Source organism: Physeter macrocephalus, chromosome 19, assembly GCF_002837175.3.
Source record: "Physeter macrocephalus isolate SW-GA chromosome 19, ASM283717v5, whole genome shotgun sequence".
NCBI classification, from domain to species: Eukaryota; Metazoa; Chordata; class Mammalia; order Artiodactyla; family Physeteridae; genus Physeter; species Physeter macrocephalus.
Genome location: NC_041232.1, coordinates 37,668,586 through 37,688,761, shown reverse-complemented (window position 1 = coordinate 37,688,761; position 20,176 = coordinate 37,668,586). Strand labels below are relative to the sequence as shown.

Sequence of the window (20,176 nt, the reverse complement as noted above, 5' to 3'; positions counted from 1 at the left end):
GTCCAGAGCCCCCAGACTCCCACCACCCCACCTGTGTTATTAGACAACCCTTATTTTATGCCCCACTGATATGTTCTTCATATTTAAGGATTACTCTCAATATGGGTGATCCCTAAATATTTGTTCAACCAAGAGCTCTCCTTATTCTGTTCAGGGACTAATTTTGAATATCAGATTGCAAAGTCTCAAAAGCAGAGACCCTAGGACCACCCAAGAGCTTCATGCAGTCCCCCCATCCTCCACCCTCCCATACACAGATAACTCACACGCTGGTCAATAAACACTGCTGACTGACGGAGAGGTTGGTTATCTGGCTTAAAGCTGAAGCTACTGCTAGGGACTGAATATCTGTGTCCCTCCCCCAAATTCATATGTTAAGACCTAACCCACTAGATGATGGTATTACGATGAGGGTTCCACCTACATGAATGGAATTAGTGCCCTTATAAAAGAGGCCCTGGAGAGATCCCTCACCCCTCCCACCTTGTGAGGACAGTGAAAAAACAGCAATCAGCAAACAGGAAGTGGGTCCGCACGAGACACTGAATCTGCCCACACCTAGACCTTGGATTTCCCAGCCTCCAGAACTGTGAGAAATAAATTTCTGTTGTTTATAAGCTATCAATCTATTTTTTGTTACAGCAGCCCAAACGGACTAAGCTGAGCTGCTGTAACAAAGTACCACAAACTGGGTGGCTTAAAACAACAGAAAGTTATTGTCTCACAGTTCTGGAAGCTGAAAGTCTGAAATCAAGGCGTTGGCAGGGCCCCTTTCCCTCTGAAACCTGTAGAGGAAGGATCCTTCCTTGCCTCTTCCAGCTTCTGGTGGCCCAGTCCTAGTCATTGGTCTCTGCCACTACATTAGGCACTACTTTGAAATTCAACACACCGGGGCCACAGCTGTCTTCCAAAGGCAGGTTGTTGAAAGTCAGGTATTTTTTTTTATCAAACAGCACTTCTATCAAGGTGTTGCTCTAGTAGGAAAATTCTATGATGGTGTTGCCCTTTGAACATTTCTCCAAAAAGCATCTATGAAGTGTCTGTGATAAGCTGCCACAGGGAAGACAAACAGCAGGAAAATGTGGCCTCACACTCAGGAAGCTCATGAATTAATAAGGATACAGACCTGGAAATCAATGGCTCCAAGGCCATGAATGGAGTTAGGGAGGTGGCACAGAGTTTGGCTGGAACTCTGAGGGAAGAGTAGTTGGTTCGGCAGTGGCAGCGTAGCACAGCAGGTAAAAGCATGAACTCTGCAGCCAGAGTACCTGGCTTTTCCACATACTAGCTGCGTGACCTTGAACAAATCACTTAACCTCTCTGTGCTTCAGTTTCCTCATTTGTACACTGAGTATGCTAAGAGTACCTCCTTTATAAATTGTTGTGAGGATTAAGAAGTTTGTGAAAGGGGCTTTAGAACAGTGCCAGGTATCGGTTAAGTGTTAAATTAATACTCCACATTAAACAGGGGAGATATTGAACCAAAAAAAACAACAACAACAGGGGAGCAAGTCTCCTGGTTACTAGGCTGTTCTCCCTATTCCCCATTCTGGCCGCCCCCCTTAATTTGGTATCACTCCTGTACACAGTATACAGTGCAACTTGAAAGTAATGGAGAATTACATCTATACCCCACAGTTACGATATGCATAGATAATCTAATTAAAACCCATATTTCTCTCAAGCTAATATTCATTTATTACTTCCACATGTATTTTTTAAACATCTAGGATGGAAAAACCAAGAGAATACAATATGCTTATGATATTGAGAAACGGGCAGGACACATGGGACTCAGTGAGTTGGCTCTCCCCAGGGCAGGTTCCACCCTGTTGGCAGGAGGGATCTAATCAAGGATCTGCTAGCTCATGCAAACAGCTCTTTTTTGAAAAGCAGAAAAAGGCTCCCTGCCTCTGAGCAGATACAGCCTTGCCCGGGCTGGATTTTCAGCCCCCTTGGCCAGGAGCCCATGTATACAGCACAACACAGGCAGTTCTATTGACTAAGACCACTGAGGTACCATTTAATAAATCTTTTCCTCACTAGGCAAATGGTTCCAGAATGTTGAGCAAAAGTTAACACAGGTTTCGTGAAAGCCTAAATCACAACGGGAATAAATATACGATCTGGAAGAATGTATTAGTGCTACCAAAATTCACCTTAAAAAATTAATACCTCCCCAAAAATGTTAGTTTAGCTGATAAAAATGTGTGTATATATGATGTGTGTGTATATCGGAATTAGTAGATATACATATAACTCCTAGCTCTGTCCCCTGAAAGGGTCTAGAAGCAATGACACACCGGTAACAATGAGCACACCTCATATCCAGACTTGGTTTTTACATACCACACTCAATTTAAAAAACAAAAACAAAACAGAGTCTTTTGGAAAAGTAGTTAGTTCCAACACTGGAGCAAAGAAAATTAAAAGTGACCCTGGAACATCTTGTGGTACCAGAAAGTACATAAATAAATGAAGTCCCTACATAAATAATATCTGAACTAGTTATTAACACATTACCAAAACAATTCAACATTGCTATTCTATAGAAGGCTACAAATGTCTTTATGCCTGTGGGTTATTCGGCATGCCAAATGTGTTCAGTGTACACTTCATCATTAAAAGAACTTTTTACTCAAAAATTTAAAATGACTATTGTGATAAATCATTTTTGTAGCTTACCGCTTTAGAAGTCTTAAAAAGAATTTTTTATCTCCATGAAAAAACACATTTATTGAGCACTAACTATGTGCCAAGAAAAATACTAAGTGCTTTTATCCTCCAAATAAACCTGTGAGATACACAGGTTTATTAATCCTGTTTTATATACGAGAAAACTGAGATTTTGCAATTTTCCAAGGTCAGAGAGCTAGTAGAGTTAGAATTCAAACTCAGGTCTACATGATTGTAGAGCCAGAGTTCTTCATCTCTAAGTGAGAATAGTTTGATAATATCTACAGTGAGATGATGTTGTATTTTCCCTCACAGGAGTTTCCCTAGTCTTTTAAGAAAATTGGGCCATAAAAAGGCTACTCATCTTCAGAAAGATCCACACTGAGACACATTATAAACAAACTGTCAAAAGACAAAGAGAAAATCTTGAAGGCAACATGAGAGAAGCAATTTATCACATATAAGGGATCCTCAGTAAGATTAGCAACCTATTTTTCACTGGAAACCATGGAAGCCAGATGGCAGTGAGATGATAAAGTGCTGAAAGAAAAAAACTGTCAATCAAGAATTCTATACCTGGTAAAATTATTCTTCAAAAATGAAGGAGAAATTAAGACATTCCCAAAGAAAAGCTGAAGGAGTTTGTTGCTAGTAGACCTGCCCTACAAGATGTTAAAGGGAGTCCTTCAAACTGAAATAAAGGACATTAGACACTAACTCAAAGCCATACAAAGAAATACAGAACACCAGTACAAGTAACTACTTAGGTAAATTTAAAAGCCAGCATTATTGTATTTTTGGTTTGTAACTCTTTTTTTCCTGTATGATTTAAAAGACAAATGCATAGAACAATAATTATGTTTTTATCTTAAGGGGCAACAATGTGTAAAGATGTAATTTGTGACAATAACATCATAAAAGGGGGGACAGACCTATATAGGAGCAGAGTTTTAGATGCTATTGAAATTAAGTTGATATCAACTCAAATTGGATTGTTATAAATTTAGGATGTTAATTGTAATCCTCAGAGTAAGCACTAAGAAAATTACTTTTAAAAATTTACAGGGGACTTCCCTGGCAGTCCAGTGGTTAAGACTCCAGTTTCCACTGCAGGGAGCACAGCTTCAATCCCTGGTCAGGGAACTAAGATCCCGCATGCCGCATGGCACAGCCAAAATATAAATTAAAAAAAAAAAATTAACAGAACAGGAAATGAGGAGGAAATCAAAATGACACATTAGAAAAATTAATTAAACACAAAGGAAAACAGTAATAGAGGAACTGAGGAACCAAAAAATATATAATGCATATATATAAGACATATATAAGACATTTGTCTTATATATAAGACATTTGTCTTATATATAAGACAGAGCAAAATGGCAGAAATAAGTCCTTCATTGCCAATAATCACTTTAAATGTAAATGGATTAGACTTAGTTAAAAGCAGAGACTGGCAGAATGGATTTATATATATATATATATGTTCTAAAACTAGACTCTAGTAATAGTTGCACTCTATAAACTTTCTAAAAATTATTGAATTCACACTTAAAATGGATGCATGTTATGGTATTTAAATTATGCCTCGGGGCTTCCCTGGTGGCGCAGTGATTAAGAATCTGCCTGCCAATGCAGGGGACATGGGTTCAAGCTCTGGTCCGGGAAGATCCCACATGCCACAGAGCAACTGAGCCTGTGCTCCACAACTACTGAGCCTGCACTCCAGAGCCCCCGAGCCGCAAGTACTGAGCCCTTGTGCCAAAACTACTGAAGCCCACATGCCTAGAGCCATGCTCCACAACAAGAGAAGCCACCACAATGAGAAGCCCGCACACCACAACCAAGAGTAGCCCCCACTTGCCACAACTGGAGAAAACCCACGTGCAGCAACGAAGACCCAATGCAGCCAAAAATAAATAAATAAATTTATTTTAAAAAAAGAATCATTTGTCCTTCAACTGCTGACTGTAATCATTTGAAGTTTTGAAATAACTCTATTAATAATTGTTACAAATATATCAATGGACACAGTAAATGTCTTAGATTTCCCCAAAATTTTCATATCTATATCACAAAGGAAAAGGCCCTTGTTGGAGTTAACAAATGGCTCTCTTTCACAATAGTTCTATAAACAGAGCCTTAGTGAAGTTGAGTTTCGTTTATGGCTATTAGTGCAAGTTACACAAACACACAACTGGGACTGCTTTGTGGCAAGCATGCTCGCTCTTAACCATAACTCAGATGAGTGTACTTCTCTATCAATATCATTTAGGTTAAATACAAATTCTTATGCACAAATCAAAGTGCACTGAAAGAACTTATAAAAGTATGTTGAACTGTTGATGTACAAAATCAAGATCATATGTTTGCTAGGACTTCCCTGGCGGTCCAGTGGTAACTCTGCACTTCCACTGCAGGGGGCGCGGGTTTGATCCCTGGTCAGGGAACTAAGATCCCACAAGCGGCACAGCGTGGCCAGAAAAAAGAAAAAAAAAGATCATATGTTTGGTAAATACGTGCAGGTCATTTCTTGTGAGCATAGTGTTTATGTCAAGCTAAACCAAACCCAAGGTTATATTTTCAACACAGCCTTCCAATTCCATTTTATCATCACCTCTATCAGATGTCAGTAAATTCAGTCCTCCCTTGGTATTTGTGAAGGACTGGTTCCAGGAACCCTACAGATACCAAAATCTGCAGATGCTCGAGTTCCTTATATAAAATGGCATCATAGTATTTGCATATAACGTACGTACATTCTCCCACGTACTTTAAATCATCTCCAGATTACTTATAATACCTAATACAATGTAAATGCTATGTAAATAGTTGCCAGCATAGGGCAAATTTAAGTTTTGCTTTGGGGAACTTTCTGGATTTTTTTTCTCCCGAGTATTTTTGACCCACAGTTGGTTAAATCTGTGGATGCGAAACCCAAGGATACTGAGGCCGACTGTAATAATGTCTTTACACTCCATAGGTAAGTAAACATTTAAAGTTAAAGTGCAAATTGTGACATATTTCGCTTATAATTACTTTTCATCAGAATAGAACTAATTTGCATATTTTTCTTGTCTACTCTTTATATTAACTTCAACTGTACCTTCACTCCACCATCCTTTCATTCAATATTTTCCAAGCACCTATTCTGTTCCAGGCTTTTGTGCTCAGCACTGGAGAGATAGCTGTGAGCCAGACAGATAGGATCCCTGAATCACAGAGCTCTCAAACACCAAAAACTTAATGTCTGAGCAGTAGCAGGTATATAAAATCTTATTTAATGAATCTTAAGTTCAGAGAAACCACAGCAAACATGTTTCACCCAACAAACAAAATGCAGACTTTTTAAATGCTCTGCCTGTTGACACACGCTACCGTTCAAGTATCAGCATTGTTATTATAGAATCAGGACCATAAACCCTGGGTTTTTTACTAAGATGTGACTTTTATCCATTTTTTTACATTTTTTGCATCCTTTTGGCCTGAAATTCTAAACTCTGGCTGGCTCCCAAAGATTTATTTTTAGAAAGTTCAAAGAAGTAGAACTTTTTTTGTTAACTCTTCTTCATTCCTCATCTTGAGCTGTACATGAGCAGATTCAAAATGATTATCACTCAGGTATATTCACATGATTAATCATAATCTCTCTTCCTTTCCTCCACCCGTCTCCCAGCACACCCACTTTTCTGAAAGGCAGGTCTGCACCAGCTGCTGCCAACATTAGGCTAGAACAAGTGTCTAACAGCCCAGCTTCTGGAATTTGCCTTCTCCAACATGCTTCTCTCCTCATTACACGAGAACCTCTCATATCAGCAATCAGTGCACCTGCTCAGGCCCTCAACTGTGAAAGCAGAAAGCACCTTTGTTCACCCCCTATTTTTAGAGAAAGAATAAGGCAAAACACCAGATAGCATCCTTTTCCTGCAGGTTACACCTTGGCCTAGAAATGCAGTCTGTTGAGGGAGCTCAGAAAGGCACTTCCTACTCTATCTAGGCCTGTGGACCCAGGTTTAAGCACCTATTCTGGAAACTCAATCGGAACAAGAAACATGACTTTTCTGGACTTCCCAAAACAGTAGTGCCAACTTATGACTCTTAATAAAAATTCCAGCTGAGGAGAATGAGAGTTGGCCCATTTCTAGGCAAATCTGGGTAGAAGAGATGGCTGAAAATTTCCTCGATAACTTCCTTCTCCTTACATTTACTCTCCCCATACTTAGAACAATTCTCTCCAAAGCTGTGTGTGCCAGGCAATCTAGTGGGGTGCAAGAAGGGAATATTAAAACTGTTTATTTTACTTAAAGTGAAGAAATTCAATTTTTCTAATATTTAATATACAGATTGCCTAAAGGCCTTCATCCAGTCCACAAGTTAGCAGGTCACTAGAGTCCTGAGTGTCTGTTCAAGGGAAGAGGAGAGGTTTCACCAGGCTATCATCTGATCAGGACACACGAAGCGTACGTGCACCTGGCAAAGTGGACATGTGGATTCTATTCTCCTAAGTAGCAGAACAGTTAAAACCTTGTACTGAAATGGGGAGTAATTATGAAATACTTTTGACTGCACAGGCTCACTGGTTTTCTCATGGAAAAGTACTTAAAAGACCTCTTAAATTTAAAGATGAGTTATACATTTTTTTTCACAAAAATTCCAAATTGGCTGACTTTTGCTGGGATGACAAGTGACTGCCAGTAATATACTACCTGATAGATATTTACAAAACAATAGAAGTACTTTGTTTCATCAAAGAAAAGGTGTTGTTTTAAAAATGTGTGGGGCTTCCCTGGTGGCGCAGTGGTTGAGAGTCCGCCTGCCGATTCAGGGAACACGGGTTCGTGCCCCGGTCTGGGAGAATCTCACATGCCGCGGAGCGGCTGGGCCCGTGAGCCATGGCCGCTGAGCCTGCGCGTCCGGAACCTGTGCTCCGCAACGGGAGAGGCCACAACAGTGAGAGGCCCGCGTACCACAAAAAAAAAAAAAAAAAAGTGTGAAAAAGTAAATACTGTTCGAAAGAAATGCATACTTTGGAAAGAGCATTTCGTAAAACAGATGTTTGGAGATGTGTCATCTTTTGTTGCTGAAAAGATGGAACTGTGTTACTCTAAAAGTTCTTATATTTGCACATTTTAAAAACACGGAAACAGAATTTTGTAACATTTTTCCAAATGAAGAGTGAACTTTGAATCTATTGTTTATAGCATTAAAACACAACACTTTCCTGCCAGGAAGTACTGAATCTCACTTGAAAAATGAACATATACTGGCCAAGTTTCTACTTAAAAAAAACTTTTAGAATAATTGGAGGATGGAGCAGAAGTATGAGCACCACAATGTAGGAAACTCTCAGAGGGTCCCACTCTTAGAAAGGCCCCTCACTTAGTTTAATGCTCTGCTATCCCCGCTTCTTTTTTTTTTTTTTTTTTTTTTGCTTTACGCGGGCCTCTCACTGTTGTGGCCTCTCCCGTTGCGGAGCACAGGCTCCGGACGCGCAGGCTCAGTGGCCATGGCTCACGGGCCCAGCCGCTCCGCGGCATGTGGGATCCTCCCAGACCGGCGCACGAACCCGTGTCCCCTGCATCGGCAGGCGGACTCTCAACCACTGCGCCACCAGGGAAGCCCCCATCCCCACTTCTTGAAATTCATAATTTTTGAACAAGCAGCTCCATTTCATTTCGCAATAGACTCTGTAAATTATGCAGCTGGTTCTGGAACTCAGGAGTCAATGCAGTTCTTTCATTTGAATTTACATATTTTTGAGGTATTTTTTCAGTGATGACAACTACTAAATTCCAGTATTAATGTAAAACCAACTATGAATGGCCATATCATATGTGCTAAACTACACTTGTCAAAAATTATTATATATATGATTAACATTTGTATATTTGTTTATAACTAGTTATACACAGTCACAAAACATTTAGAGAAAGCAAAATTATTTAGGGTTCTTAATAAAGAAAAAAGCATTTTCATCATTATTATTTTTCTTTCTTTCTTTCTTTTTTTTTGTGGGGGGGTACGCAGGCCTCTCACTGTTGTGGCCTCTCCCGTTGCGGAGCACAGGCTCTGGACGCGCAGGCTCAGCGGCCATGGCTCACGGGCCTAGCCGCTCCGCGGCATGTGGGATCCTCCCAGACCGGGGCACGAACCCCTGTCCCCTGCATCAGCAGGCGTACTCTCAACCACTGCGCCACCAGGGAAGCCCTATTTCTATTTTTGTATATTTTATAGTACACACAAATTAATAAAGTCATACATGCATGTAATTTATAAATAAATTAGCATCTATCGCATAAGAATATACTGCATGTTCAACAACCTGTCATTTATGGGAGTGCTTAGTCAAAAGACCTTCTGAAAGACTGACCTAGACCCGGAATGATAATCTTTCGCTTTTGGAGCCCAAACTCCAAAATTACTCCCTCTTCTGGCAACAATTTCCTCAGCAATACTTCCCGGGAGAGGGAGGGAGGCAACGACGTCTTAGTGTAAAGAGGATTTGGAGTCGGGACTGGGTTCAAATCCAGATGCCCTCCATGATGACGTAGGCACATTTCTTAACCTGGTCACCTGATCCAGTGCCCAGCGCTGTTGTGAGGTTCGTGTGTAAGGAAGGACCTGGCACACTTCCAGATGCTGATGAAGCACCAGCGACACTAGCATTTACACAGGTGTTCGCAGAAGGAGTCCGATGGACTCTGAGCACCGTGTCTCTGTCCTCTCGCGCCTAATGGCTCTGGATGGTGGCACTTCAGGCTGTGGGGCGAGGTGCGTTTTTCTGGTGAGATGGGAGTGGTACTACTGATACAATCTAAAAGCTCTCTCTTTAAATACACCACGGAATCTAACTGCTACCAGCTTCTCTGCATAAGGTCGGGGAGATGAAGGGCCTCGAAGGAGGGGCGCCGGTGAAGCCCAGGGTGGGGCTCAAGCCCTGGCCAGGCGCTACCTGGGTGACGGAGGCAGGACAGGACCACAGTTCAGTACATCCCGAGAGCGCAGCTTCGGACTTTCTCCTGGGCAAGCCCAAACTTAACCTCAGCCTGCGTTCACCTCGGGATGGGCAAAGCATACCCATCCCGGCCCCGAGCGGCGCATCGGCGGAGGCGGTGCTCCCCAGTACCACTGCCGGGAGGCACCGCGCACACCTCCCGGGGTCGCCGACTCGCGCAGGGGTTGGGGGAGCCCTTCCCGGTCGCCTCGGGTCCCGAGAGTGCGGGGCAAGGGCCCGACCCCTTCGCCCGCGCGAGGCGGGAGCCCGCGCGGGGAGGGAGCCCGCCCGGGAGGGACCTGGGACCTTACCTGGATGGTATGGCCGCTGCTCGGGACGGTGGGCCCCCCCACCAACTTGCAGTAGAGCTCGGGCCGGGGCCGCGCGCCGCCGGGCTCCCGCTCCCCGCAGGTAGCGGTGGCCCAAATCCTCGCCGCCTCGGCCAGGTTGAAGTAGGGCGGGTGCAGGCTGAGCCGCGCCGGGGCCGCGGGGTCCCGAGCGGTCGCGCACCCGGCGGGCGGCGGCGGCAGCAGCAGCAGCAGCAGCGGCGGCAGCAGTGGCAGCACTGAGCGCGGTGCCCAGCCCCGGGCCCGCCCGGCTGCCGCCATCTCGCCGCGCGCGGTCCTCCTGCCTCGGCGGCCGGAGAAGGGGCTCGGGGACACCGCGTTCCCGGCGGACGATCCTCAGGCGACCAGCGAGCGCGGCCCGAGTGTGGGCGGTGTCGGCGGAGGCGCGCCCGCGCCCCACGCGCCGGGAGCCCGCGGCGAGGGGGCGGCTCCTCGGGTTTGGAACGTGCTGCGGCCGCAGCGGGCACCCGCCGGATGAGGAACTGACAGCGCCCGGCCTCGGCCCGCAGACGTTGTCTCCGCCAGCGCGCTGCGCGCTGCCAGCTTCGCCGGCTGGGAGGGCGAAAGGCGTGTCCCCGGCTCCCACCCCCGCGGCTGAAGCGGGGGCCTGGACCGCCCCACCTCCCCCCGGCCGGGGCAGAGATCCGAGAGTCCTCTTCTCCAGAGCCTCACGGTGGATCTCGGACTAGCGGGAAGGAGGCTCGCGGCGAATGGGGTGAGACAGCCGAGGCAACTGCCACTGCCTGCAGAACCTACACCAAAGACAACTGTGGTTTCACAGATGAGTTTCAGTTGTCAAAGGACAAGTCCCGTCAATTCTCAGACCCTGGGCGCCAGCGATGCCTGTGGCACTGCACGCGCGTACTGAGTGTGGGATCAAAGGAGCTCTGGGGAACTGGGAGTGACAGAACGTACACAATTTAAAGACAGCCACTAGTGCAAGTTGTAGTGTGCCCAGAGGTAAAGGTACTTTGGAGGAAATGCTTCAGATGCCCCGTCTGCTATATTTTACAGGTGAACAGAGACGTCGAGTGTATTACTCGAGCTGTCACCTTGGCCTCTGGGGAAAAGCATGCGAACCCCCCACCTCCCAGGGCTGAGGCTTGGTCTTGCACGCAGGACACCTCACCAAAACGGAGCCCGCAGAGGCCTCTAACAATTAGAAGGGGGTGTCATTGCTGCAGGCCAGGACGGACACAAGTGCCCCAGAGGAAGGACTAGAGCTTCGAAAGATGGAGAAGGAAAAACGAGGGAGTGTGTGAGAGCACTGCTCGAGCAAAGATTGAGATGGGGATTGAAGGGGAACAGTTGAAAGAAGAGAGAACTAACCAGTCATGAACCTACACTGCTTTGCCCTAATAAGAACATTCATACTTTAATAAAGCAACTGAACGAGTGCCCAGCACTACCTGGAATAGTCCTGCAGAGGTGGTATGGTCCTATCTAAACTGATGAAAGAAGATTGCAGAAAAGTGAGAAAGATTTTACATTCTTTTTATGAAGTCCTTCCGGACAAGATCATTTGCAGGAAAACGTTCAACAAACAGCTAAGATTCCAAAATTATTTTATCAATAGGCAAATAAGAAGGCAAAGTCTACATTGAAGTAACTGTTCTCTACCCCATGCTGCCAGGCCTGTTCACTGAGACGTTCTGATGTCAGAATCCTCAGCAGCAGAACTGACCATCTGTGGATTCACAACAACGCTTCTTCCTCACAGAACTTCGCATTTGCTCCAAAAGGCAAAAATTACGAGCATGACATACAAATTGCTGTATTGTACATGACAACATTTCTCTTTGGTATGTTTTATTACACTCCCTAGTCAGAAGGTATATAATATCATTGCAATTGAAAAATAACTTTGTGAAGTCAGGGCACAACAGGTGTGTTTGCCCACTGAGAATAGCTTTAAAGATGAACAAATAAAAGGTACATATCTAAAGTTCATATTTGTTAGTAAAGTTCTCTCTGTAAAGGCTATGTATCCAAAACAAACATCCCGGGACCACCGACCCTCCGTGGTTCTAGATACGGGAAATATGATGGGAATAATGACACTTTGGTTGGGGGAGGGGAGAAAGGCTGCTCTGAAGTTTAAATGAAGAAATGTATGAGCAAGTGCTTTTAAACACTAAGGCAGCAAACAGAAGGCACACTTGTGTTTCTAAGGCAAAATGGGGCTCTTATGTTTTCATGGGGAAAGATGATGCTTGAAAAAATTAAATGACTTGCCCATGTTTTAAGAAAACTAGGAATAATAAGCAGGACCCATAGCTTCTGATTCTCAGTTCATGCTCCTAGGAGGACTCCGGGGGGAAAAAGCCACCTGGGTGAGGCCCATGTGAGGTGTGAAGCCTGCAGAAGTGTCCCAAGCACAAGAGGAGCTATTGGTTTACTTAGCTCTAGAGGGGTGGGTGCGACAGACCTGCATAGTTGGGTGTAAACAAACCCAAACTAACACAGTGAATTTGGGGTTTGGCTGACCTCTCAATACTTCAGTAGTGATTCATGCATAGCTGTGTCCTTCAGATCTTAAGATAGAAATGCAACTTGCCATGCCATTGTCGCAAAGAATTTCCCTAGAATCAAGAATGTAGACATGCAAGGGTGGTAAACTCACTGTCTTGCAAGGGCATAGTCAGACTCTATCATGTCCCATTAATACAGTGATGGGCCTAACATTATCCTCATGAGTGATGCTTCTTTAGGTGAAAGCATAGATTTTCTCCTTCTGCTTCTTTTCTACCCCCTCCCCAATCTGGCAGCTTTTCCTCCTGCCCTCCCAAGTCGTCCTAGGAATATGAACTGGGATTATATAAATCCTGGGTCCTGCTCATTATTACTGTCTTCTTAAAATTGTTTTTTTTTTTTTTTTTTTTTTTTTTTTGCGGTATGCGGGCCTCTCACTATTGTGGCCTCTCCCGTTGCGGAGCACAGGCTCCGGACGCGCAGGCTCAGCGGCCATGGCTCACAGGCCCAGCTGCTCCACGGCATGTGGGATCCTCCCGGACCGGGGCACGAACCCGTGTCCCCTGCATCGGCAGGTGGACTCTCAACCACTGCGCCACCAGGGAAGCCCTTAAAATTGTATTGTTAAACTACACCTTACCGTTGGTTGGTCTCACTTTAAAAACAAGTTGCACTTTTCCTCTTGTATCATCACTTCATAGAGAAAACAATGACATCGTTCTAAACCAACAGCAGTATGTGGGTCACCAACGGCAGTGAAAAGAATACAAACAAAACAGAAAAACAGAAGGTGTTACTGCTGCTTGTAATACCACACAAGAGCCTGGCGAGAGCTCTCCCTGAAAACCAGGGGTAACTAAACAATGAGGGAAGTTCTGCTGTCCAACTGGCCAGCTTCACTGCAAACCCAAAGATCAAGAGCATCTTTTGGAACCCAACCATTCTATCATAAAATATAGGAATATAAGGATATATATTAATATCCTTTTATTACTCTTCTCCCATGACCTCCCGCTTGGAAAGCATTTCACAAACTGTATTTCTTAAATATTTTCCATGTTCTCAAAGATCTATATAACTGTCAATATAGGCTTTGGCTTATCATGAAGTAATTAGCATGACCACGCTGAGCTTTAATCATTCCAGCTCAAAGTGGAGAAAGTGAGCTTCCATCCGCCTATGTTGCTAAATAAAGGCAGGGTTTCTACTGGTCATTTTGAAAACTGAGAATTGCCCCTAGACACCTGGACTTTGGAAAACACGAATCTAACACCACCCACTTTTATTTATAGATCAGAAGTCAAGGTTAAGGGACTTGACCAAGTCCTCATTACCACAAAATGGTGTCCAGAGCCCAGCCTGTGCCTGCCTGGGATTACAGCACACCTTACCCCCACTGCCTTTTGTGGTGGGCCCCCTGCTCCAGACCCCTAATCTAATGGCTCCTTGTAAAGTAGTGATGCTCCCTTGGCACATGGCCTGTGTCTGATTCATCGGCTCAGCTCAGAAACCCCAGTGTTAACCAAAGTGGAGCGGAAGTCTCAGTATCCAATGTTTCTGCTCACTGCAGGCAGATCTCAGCTTCGGTTGGAACCTTGACACTGCTACGTTGCATTAGGGCACTCTCTGGTAGTTAGCTCCACCAAAGGCCCTATGAAGCATTCACATTCCAATTACATGAATTTCCTCTCCAGCTCTTGCTACACACACTCCAGTTTGGCCTTTATGTGAAATATGCAGTTGGGCAGAGCAAGTAATTTTATACATTTGTTATTAAGGAGGATTCCTTTTTCCACCCCAAGTGTGTGTTACTACAAGCAGTAGTGCCAGGATAAAAGAAAGGCTAAACCTAGGTAACAGTACCGTTTCTTTACAATGAAATTTTTTCCTATCAGCCCAGAGCTAACCCTGAAAGGTAAGTGGGCCATTATTCTCATTCTGTGGATGAGTGAAAATAAGGTAGTGAGTAATTAAATCATCTGGCTCAGGATAAGTGGAGATTTAAGAAATGGAGCCTTCATTCTCTTGACATGAAGGTTAAGTAACTTATCTGGAGGAGATTTTGAGTGAAAATTAGAAAGCAGCCTCTAAGTTATCTTCTTGAGTCATTTTCTCCTTTTGGGCCACCCTAAGATTAAGGATTTGAACCCAGTTGAATGATCTCTGTGACCACAGGAGGCAACACTACTGGCAATGTTTAGCCATACTGCACTTTGTTTCCATGTCCAAAATACCTCACTTCGACAAGGATTAAATAAAAAAATGATTGGAGCTATCTCAGTCCAATGATGGTACCCAGAGAAGACCAGCAAGAGTTTTTGCCATGTAGAAAGAATCTCAGAATATTGAGTAGAGTTCCCTGTGTTATACAGTAGGTCCTTGTTGATTATAACCTAAATGGGAAAAAAATCTGAAAAAGAATGGATATATGTATAACTGAATCACTTTGCTGTACACCTGAAACTAACACAACATTGTAAATCAACTATACTCCAATATAAAATAAAAATTAAGTTAAGAAGAAAAAAAATACCTAACTTCAGAGACATGTATTTTGGTAAGAATTTGCCCAAAAGATCCAATAAACGGTTATTTCACAATAAAAGATGAAAACTCTTGTGGTGAGAGGCTGGCCCAAAGATTTTTATCTTGGTATCCTTTGAGATATCTATAGGAGTACCTTATACAGAACAGCAGGTTGGTAAATACTTGTCAAAATTTACCAAGATGGAATTAATTTCACTTGAGCCCAAGAACACAGGGTTAATAGGTAATTTTGTAACCATATAATCACTGAAATCTCTCATCTCTTTAATAACCGTCTTAATGCTGAGCAGTTCACAGAACAAATTAGGGTGCTAACTTCAATACTTTTTTTAATTGAAGTATAGTTAATTTACAATATTTTGTTAGTTTCAAGTGTACAGCAGGGTGATTCAGTTATACACATATATTCTTTTACAGATTCCTTTCCATTATAAGTTATTACAAGACATTGAGTATAATTCCCTGTGTTATACAGTAGGTCCTTGTTGTTAACCTATTTTATATATAATAATGTATATATGTTATTCCCAAACTCCTAAGTTATCTCTCCCCCACTACCCGCTATCCCCTTTGGTAATCATGTTTGTTTTCTATGTCTGTGAGTCTATTTGTTTTATAAATAAGTTCATTTGTATCATTTTTTTAGATTCCACATATAGGTAATATCATATGATACAATACTTACTTGTTAAGAAGTCAATGTAGATTCAACTTGCTCATTTCTCTACTTTTTTACTCTAGATTTATAGTAGAGTACTGAATGATGTTTATGGGACTCACAAGCTATTTCCTTATCTCAGACACTGCGTTCTTCATGGATGATTCTGAGAGTGGCTCGTTAGACAGCCAGGCCTATAAATCAACTGGAAAATATGAGTGAACTTCATGCGTGGCTCTGAGGAGGTGGGAGGAGATGAGGGAGGGACAAAGTCAATGGTATGTAAATAATTCGAAGAGGTGAGGAAAAGAAATACCGAAGAGTCATGGGGACTCTCAACATAATCTAGTCTGGTGGGATAAAATGACTAGCTGCCCACCAAGGATAGGTTCTCCCTTTCCATAGGGTAGAGTTGTTCTGAGAAGTGGCTGGTGGCCCCAGGGATACATTTCCCACCTGACTTGCATCTAGGTGTGGTCCTTGACTGATTCTGAACCAATGAAAAGGTGAGAAGTGGTCCATAAAAACCTCTTGCATGATCCTTCATGCTTTACCTCTTTTCCTGCCTGGAAGCCCAGGGCTCCAAAGCCCTAGGAGGTGGAGGACCACAGGATGGAAGGAGCCTGGGTCCCATGTGGGAGTCTGCCTCCTACACACCCACACTGCACTCTTATAAATGAGAAACAGACTTTCATTAAATTAAGCCACCAAGATTTGGGGGTTTTTCTGAAGTTAAAGTAGTATTACCTTAACTAATACATCTGAATTATTATTGTTGTAATATTTTTACATATACGAGAGCAGAAAGAAGACCCTGCTAATGAAATGTTCAATGGTAAATAAGAAGCTAACCAAGGCCTTACAACTAAGTTATCACATGGGTCATGACTCCATTTTTCTCATCTCACAAACTAAGTAGGCTTATTGTTTTATTTTAAAATTATGTTGGAATATTGAATTGGGTTCACTTAGGTTTAGCTGGACCAATAACATTAAACACCTGTTTGGTTTAGCTGTTGCCTGTTGCTTGCACTCTATTATGCTTAGCATTCTTTATTTTCCTATTAACTCTGAAGGCCAACGTCCTTTTAGCTATTTCCATTTATGTGGGCCAGCAAATAAAATAGTATCAGATCTATTACCTTGAAACTACCCACTATCAAAGAAATCTCTTTAAACTGTTCATAATTTTTTTAATCCTATTGTTTAGACATCCTTAATTGTCTTTTCTCACCTCCTCAACAAGCATACACAGAAGAAGATCTTCCACTTAGGATATACCTCATTTTCAAAATATATGCAGTGGGACCTACCAACATGCCCCCTTCTTGGCCGATCCATTTCCATCAGTGACAATACCAATTTGCCTGGGATACTAGTATCCCAGAGAAAAATTTTTGTGAACCTATATACCATAGCACTAATTAATAGATGCTTAACAATCATTGATTCACTTTTCCCTTTTCTTTCCTCTATCAGACTGGAAAACATGGCTTTCTCATTGATTATTCTTTTTCCATGATCCCTTATGCTTAAATGTCATTGGTTACCATTCACCTGAATTCACTTATTTATCTTCCCTCCTGCTATCTCTACCTTCATCCAGACCACCCTCAACCATGCCAAGAGCAGCTACCCTGCTGCTCTCGCTGCCTCCAGTCTCTCTCTCTTACAATCTATTTTGCATAACAGTGGAAGATCAGCATTATGTGCCAGATCAAGGTGTGGCCCAACTTCCTACTGCTCCATAGACTCTGGATTTGGCCTCATCCTCCTAAGTGTACTTATTTGTCCCTACTCTTTTTTTTTTTTTTTTTTGTGGTACACGGGCCTCTCACTGTTGTGGCCTCTCCCGTTGCGGAGCACAGGCTCCAGACGCGCAGGCTCAGCGGCCACGGCTCACGGGCCCAGGCGCTCCGCGGCATGTGGGATCCTCCCGGACCGGGGCAGGAACCCGTGTCCCCTGCATCGGCAGGCGGACTCTCAACCACTGCGCCACCAGGGAAGCCCTGTCCCTATTCTTGAGTACCCATCTTCTCCTCGTGATCAGGGCTGCTCCCTCCTGTCAAATAAGATACCAAATTCTGTCCATTTCATTTCCTAAATAGTTCTCAATTTGGTTGCCTCAACTGCATTTCCATGGCCCCAGCCTTAATTCAAGACCACATTTTTCCCACCTGAGCTGTTACAGTCTTCCAACTCCCTCCAGTCTTGTCCACATCCAATCCATCCTCCACGCTGCTGCCAGAGGGATTTTCCTGAAGCTGACCTGTCCAATATGGTAGCCAAGGGCTACATGTGGCTACCTAAATTTAAGTTTAAAAATTAAAAATTTAGTTCCTCAGTACACTGGCTGCATTTCAAGTGCTCAATAACCGCATGTAGTTAGTGGTTACCATACTAAACAGAGAAGATTATAGAACATTTTCATCACTGCAGAAATTTCCTTTGGGCAGTGCTGTTACTAGAATGTAAATTTGATCATGTCTCTACCCTGCTTAACACATTTACTGTTTCTCAGTGCTTAGGATAAAGTCTAAACTCCTTAGTAGGTTGGTTTGTAAGTTGGTCCATAAGCTGGTCCTAGGCTTCCATTCTGCCCTATCTCCCTATTACTTGCCTGCATTGAACCATAGTCTTCAGCCTTATTGAACGATTTCCTGTTCCTCAGTGAGTCTCCATGACTTTGCACATGGCTATATCTTCTGTCAGGAATGTCCTTCTCCACCTAGGTGACAAGTATACTCCAATTTGCTCTTGAAACTTCACCCCAAGCATCACCTTACTCAGCAGACTTTCCATAGCCTTACCCAGGACTCTCCCTTTACTCTCAGAGTTGGCCGCTCCTGTCACTGTGCCCACACAGCATCCTATCCACACCTCTATGGAGCATTTAGATCTGCCTGCTTGTGAGACAGGGAGCTCTTTGGGGACAGGCACCAGGTTTAATTCACTTTGTATCCCCAGGGTCTAGCAGAGTGTCTGGAACAGAAGTAGGTGCCTAGAGGAGAATCAGTGTTCTTTCTTTCCTGCTCTTCAGCTGCTCCAAATGCTGTCACATTCTCCACCATTCGGCATAACCATCCAGCTGTTATCCCCTCCCAGTGCACTTGAACGTAGCCCTGTGGCCAGACTGTAGATTACTAACAAAAAGGAGAACCAGGAAGATGCTGACAAATTGACTTGCAAGGGCACCTGCCTTCTGAAAGGACAAGGACTCAGCCTTGAGAATGTATAACCACCTTTCCTTAAGTGTCTGAGTGCCCTTGTTCTCTGCATTCATAAAACCAGTGTCCTCCACCCCGGAGAGGAGTACTAGTAGAGCCAAACAGTTGTTGTAGTCAAGTCTACATGCACAGACTTGGATTAGTAATGGATTGTTCCAATTCTGAGACCATATCTCCTATGTTGAAAGGAGGTGACTAAAAATCTGAAATTCTTTACTGCTTTGTAGTCTATATTGCACAATTTAACACATGGTTATATTGTCTTACACTGTTTCCAACATTAAATATTATTTGTATTCAACTCCATTGTAGGTATCCGGAATGCAAGAAAAATGTGTCTTCCATACCACCTTGCATAGTGATAATAACTTAATAGGTGCTCAGTAAATATTTACTACTGATCGGTTGGCTTGGATGGTGTAATCTGGTGAGTTTTTATAGTCCTTCATGCCATTAAGAGTGTTCCCAAATACTGATGCCATTTTACAATCTCTAGAACATCAGCTGGATTTTCCAAGTAATGTAATTCTGCCTTATTCAGAAAAACAGAATTTGTATTTATATAACTTTTAAACATAATTTAGTTAAAAATTTTTTATTCTATAATTAACTGTTACATCAGTGGCCCCCAATGAACCACGCCTCTCAGAACTCCTGCCCTTGTGTTGTTCCTTCCCACATTGAGTCTGAGTTTGGTCCAGTGACTTGCTTTAGCAAATGAGATATTAGCAAGTTTGATGCAAGCAGAGATTTGACAAGTGCTTGTCATCTTAGAATTCTCCCTCTTGGAACATAGACTGCATGCTGTAAGGAAGTCCAACCATATTGCTGGAGAAAGAAGGTATATAGAGAGAGATTCTGGAATATGTGAGACCATGCAAAGCATGTGAGCAAAGCCAGCTTGGTCTTTTTTTTTTTTTTTTTTGCGGTACGCAGGCCTCTCACTGCTGTGGTCTCTCCCCCATTGCGGAGCACAGGCTCTGGACGCGCAGGCTCAGCAGCCACGGCTCACGGGCCCAGCCGCTCCACTGCATGTGGGACCCTCCCGGACCGGGTCACGAACCCGTGTCCCCTGCATCATCAGGCGGACTCCCAACCACTGCACCACCAGGGAAGCCCAGCCAGCTTGGTCTTAAAAGACGTATTCAAGCCATCAGATCAAGCCACCTGCATGAGAGATCCTAGGTGAGACCAGCAGAACTGTCTAGCTGATTCCAGCCCAGGTTGCTGAATCATGAACAAATGAAGAGTTGTT

General features: G+C 43.6%; 1 protein-coding gene across 1 annotated transcript in view; it reads right to left on the bottom strand.

Annotated features, from left to right (window-relative positions):
* Positions 1-10,372, bottom strand: part of LAMA3 (laminin subunit alpha 3) — a 239,651-nt gene extending 229,279 nt beyond the window's left edge. Inside the window, exon 1 of the mRNA XM_024120969.3 lies at positions 9,982-10,372. Within this exon, the coding sequence (XP_023976737.1) occupies positions 9,982-10,278 (297 nt within the window). The 5' untranslated portion in view covers positions 10,279-10,372. The remainder of the gene's footprint in view (positions 1-9,981) is intronic.
* Positions 10,373-20,176: the final 9,804 nt, after the last annotated feature.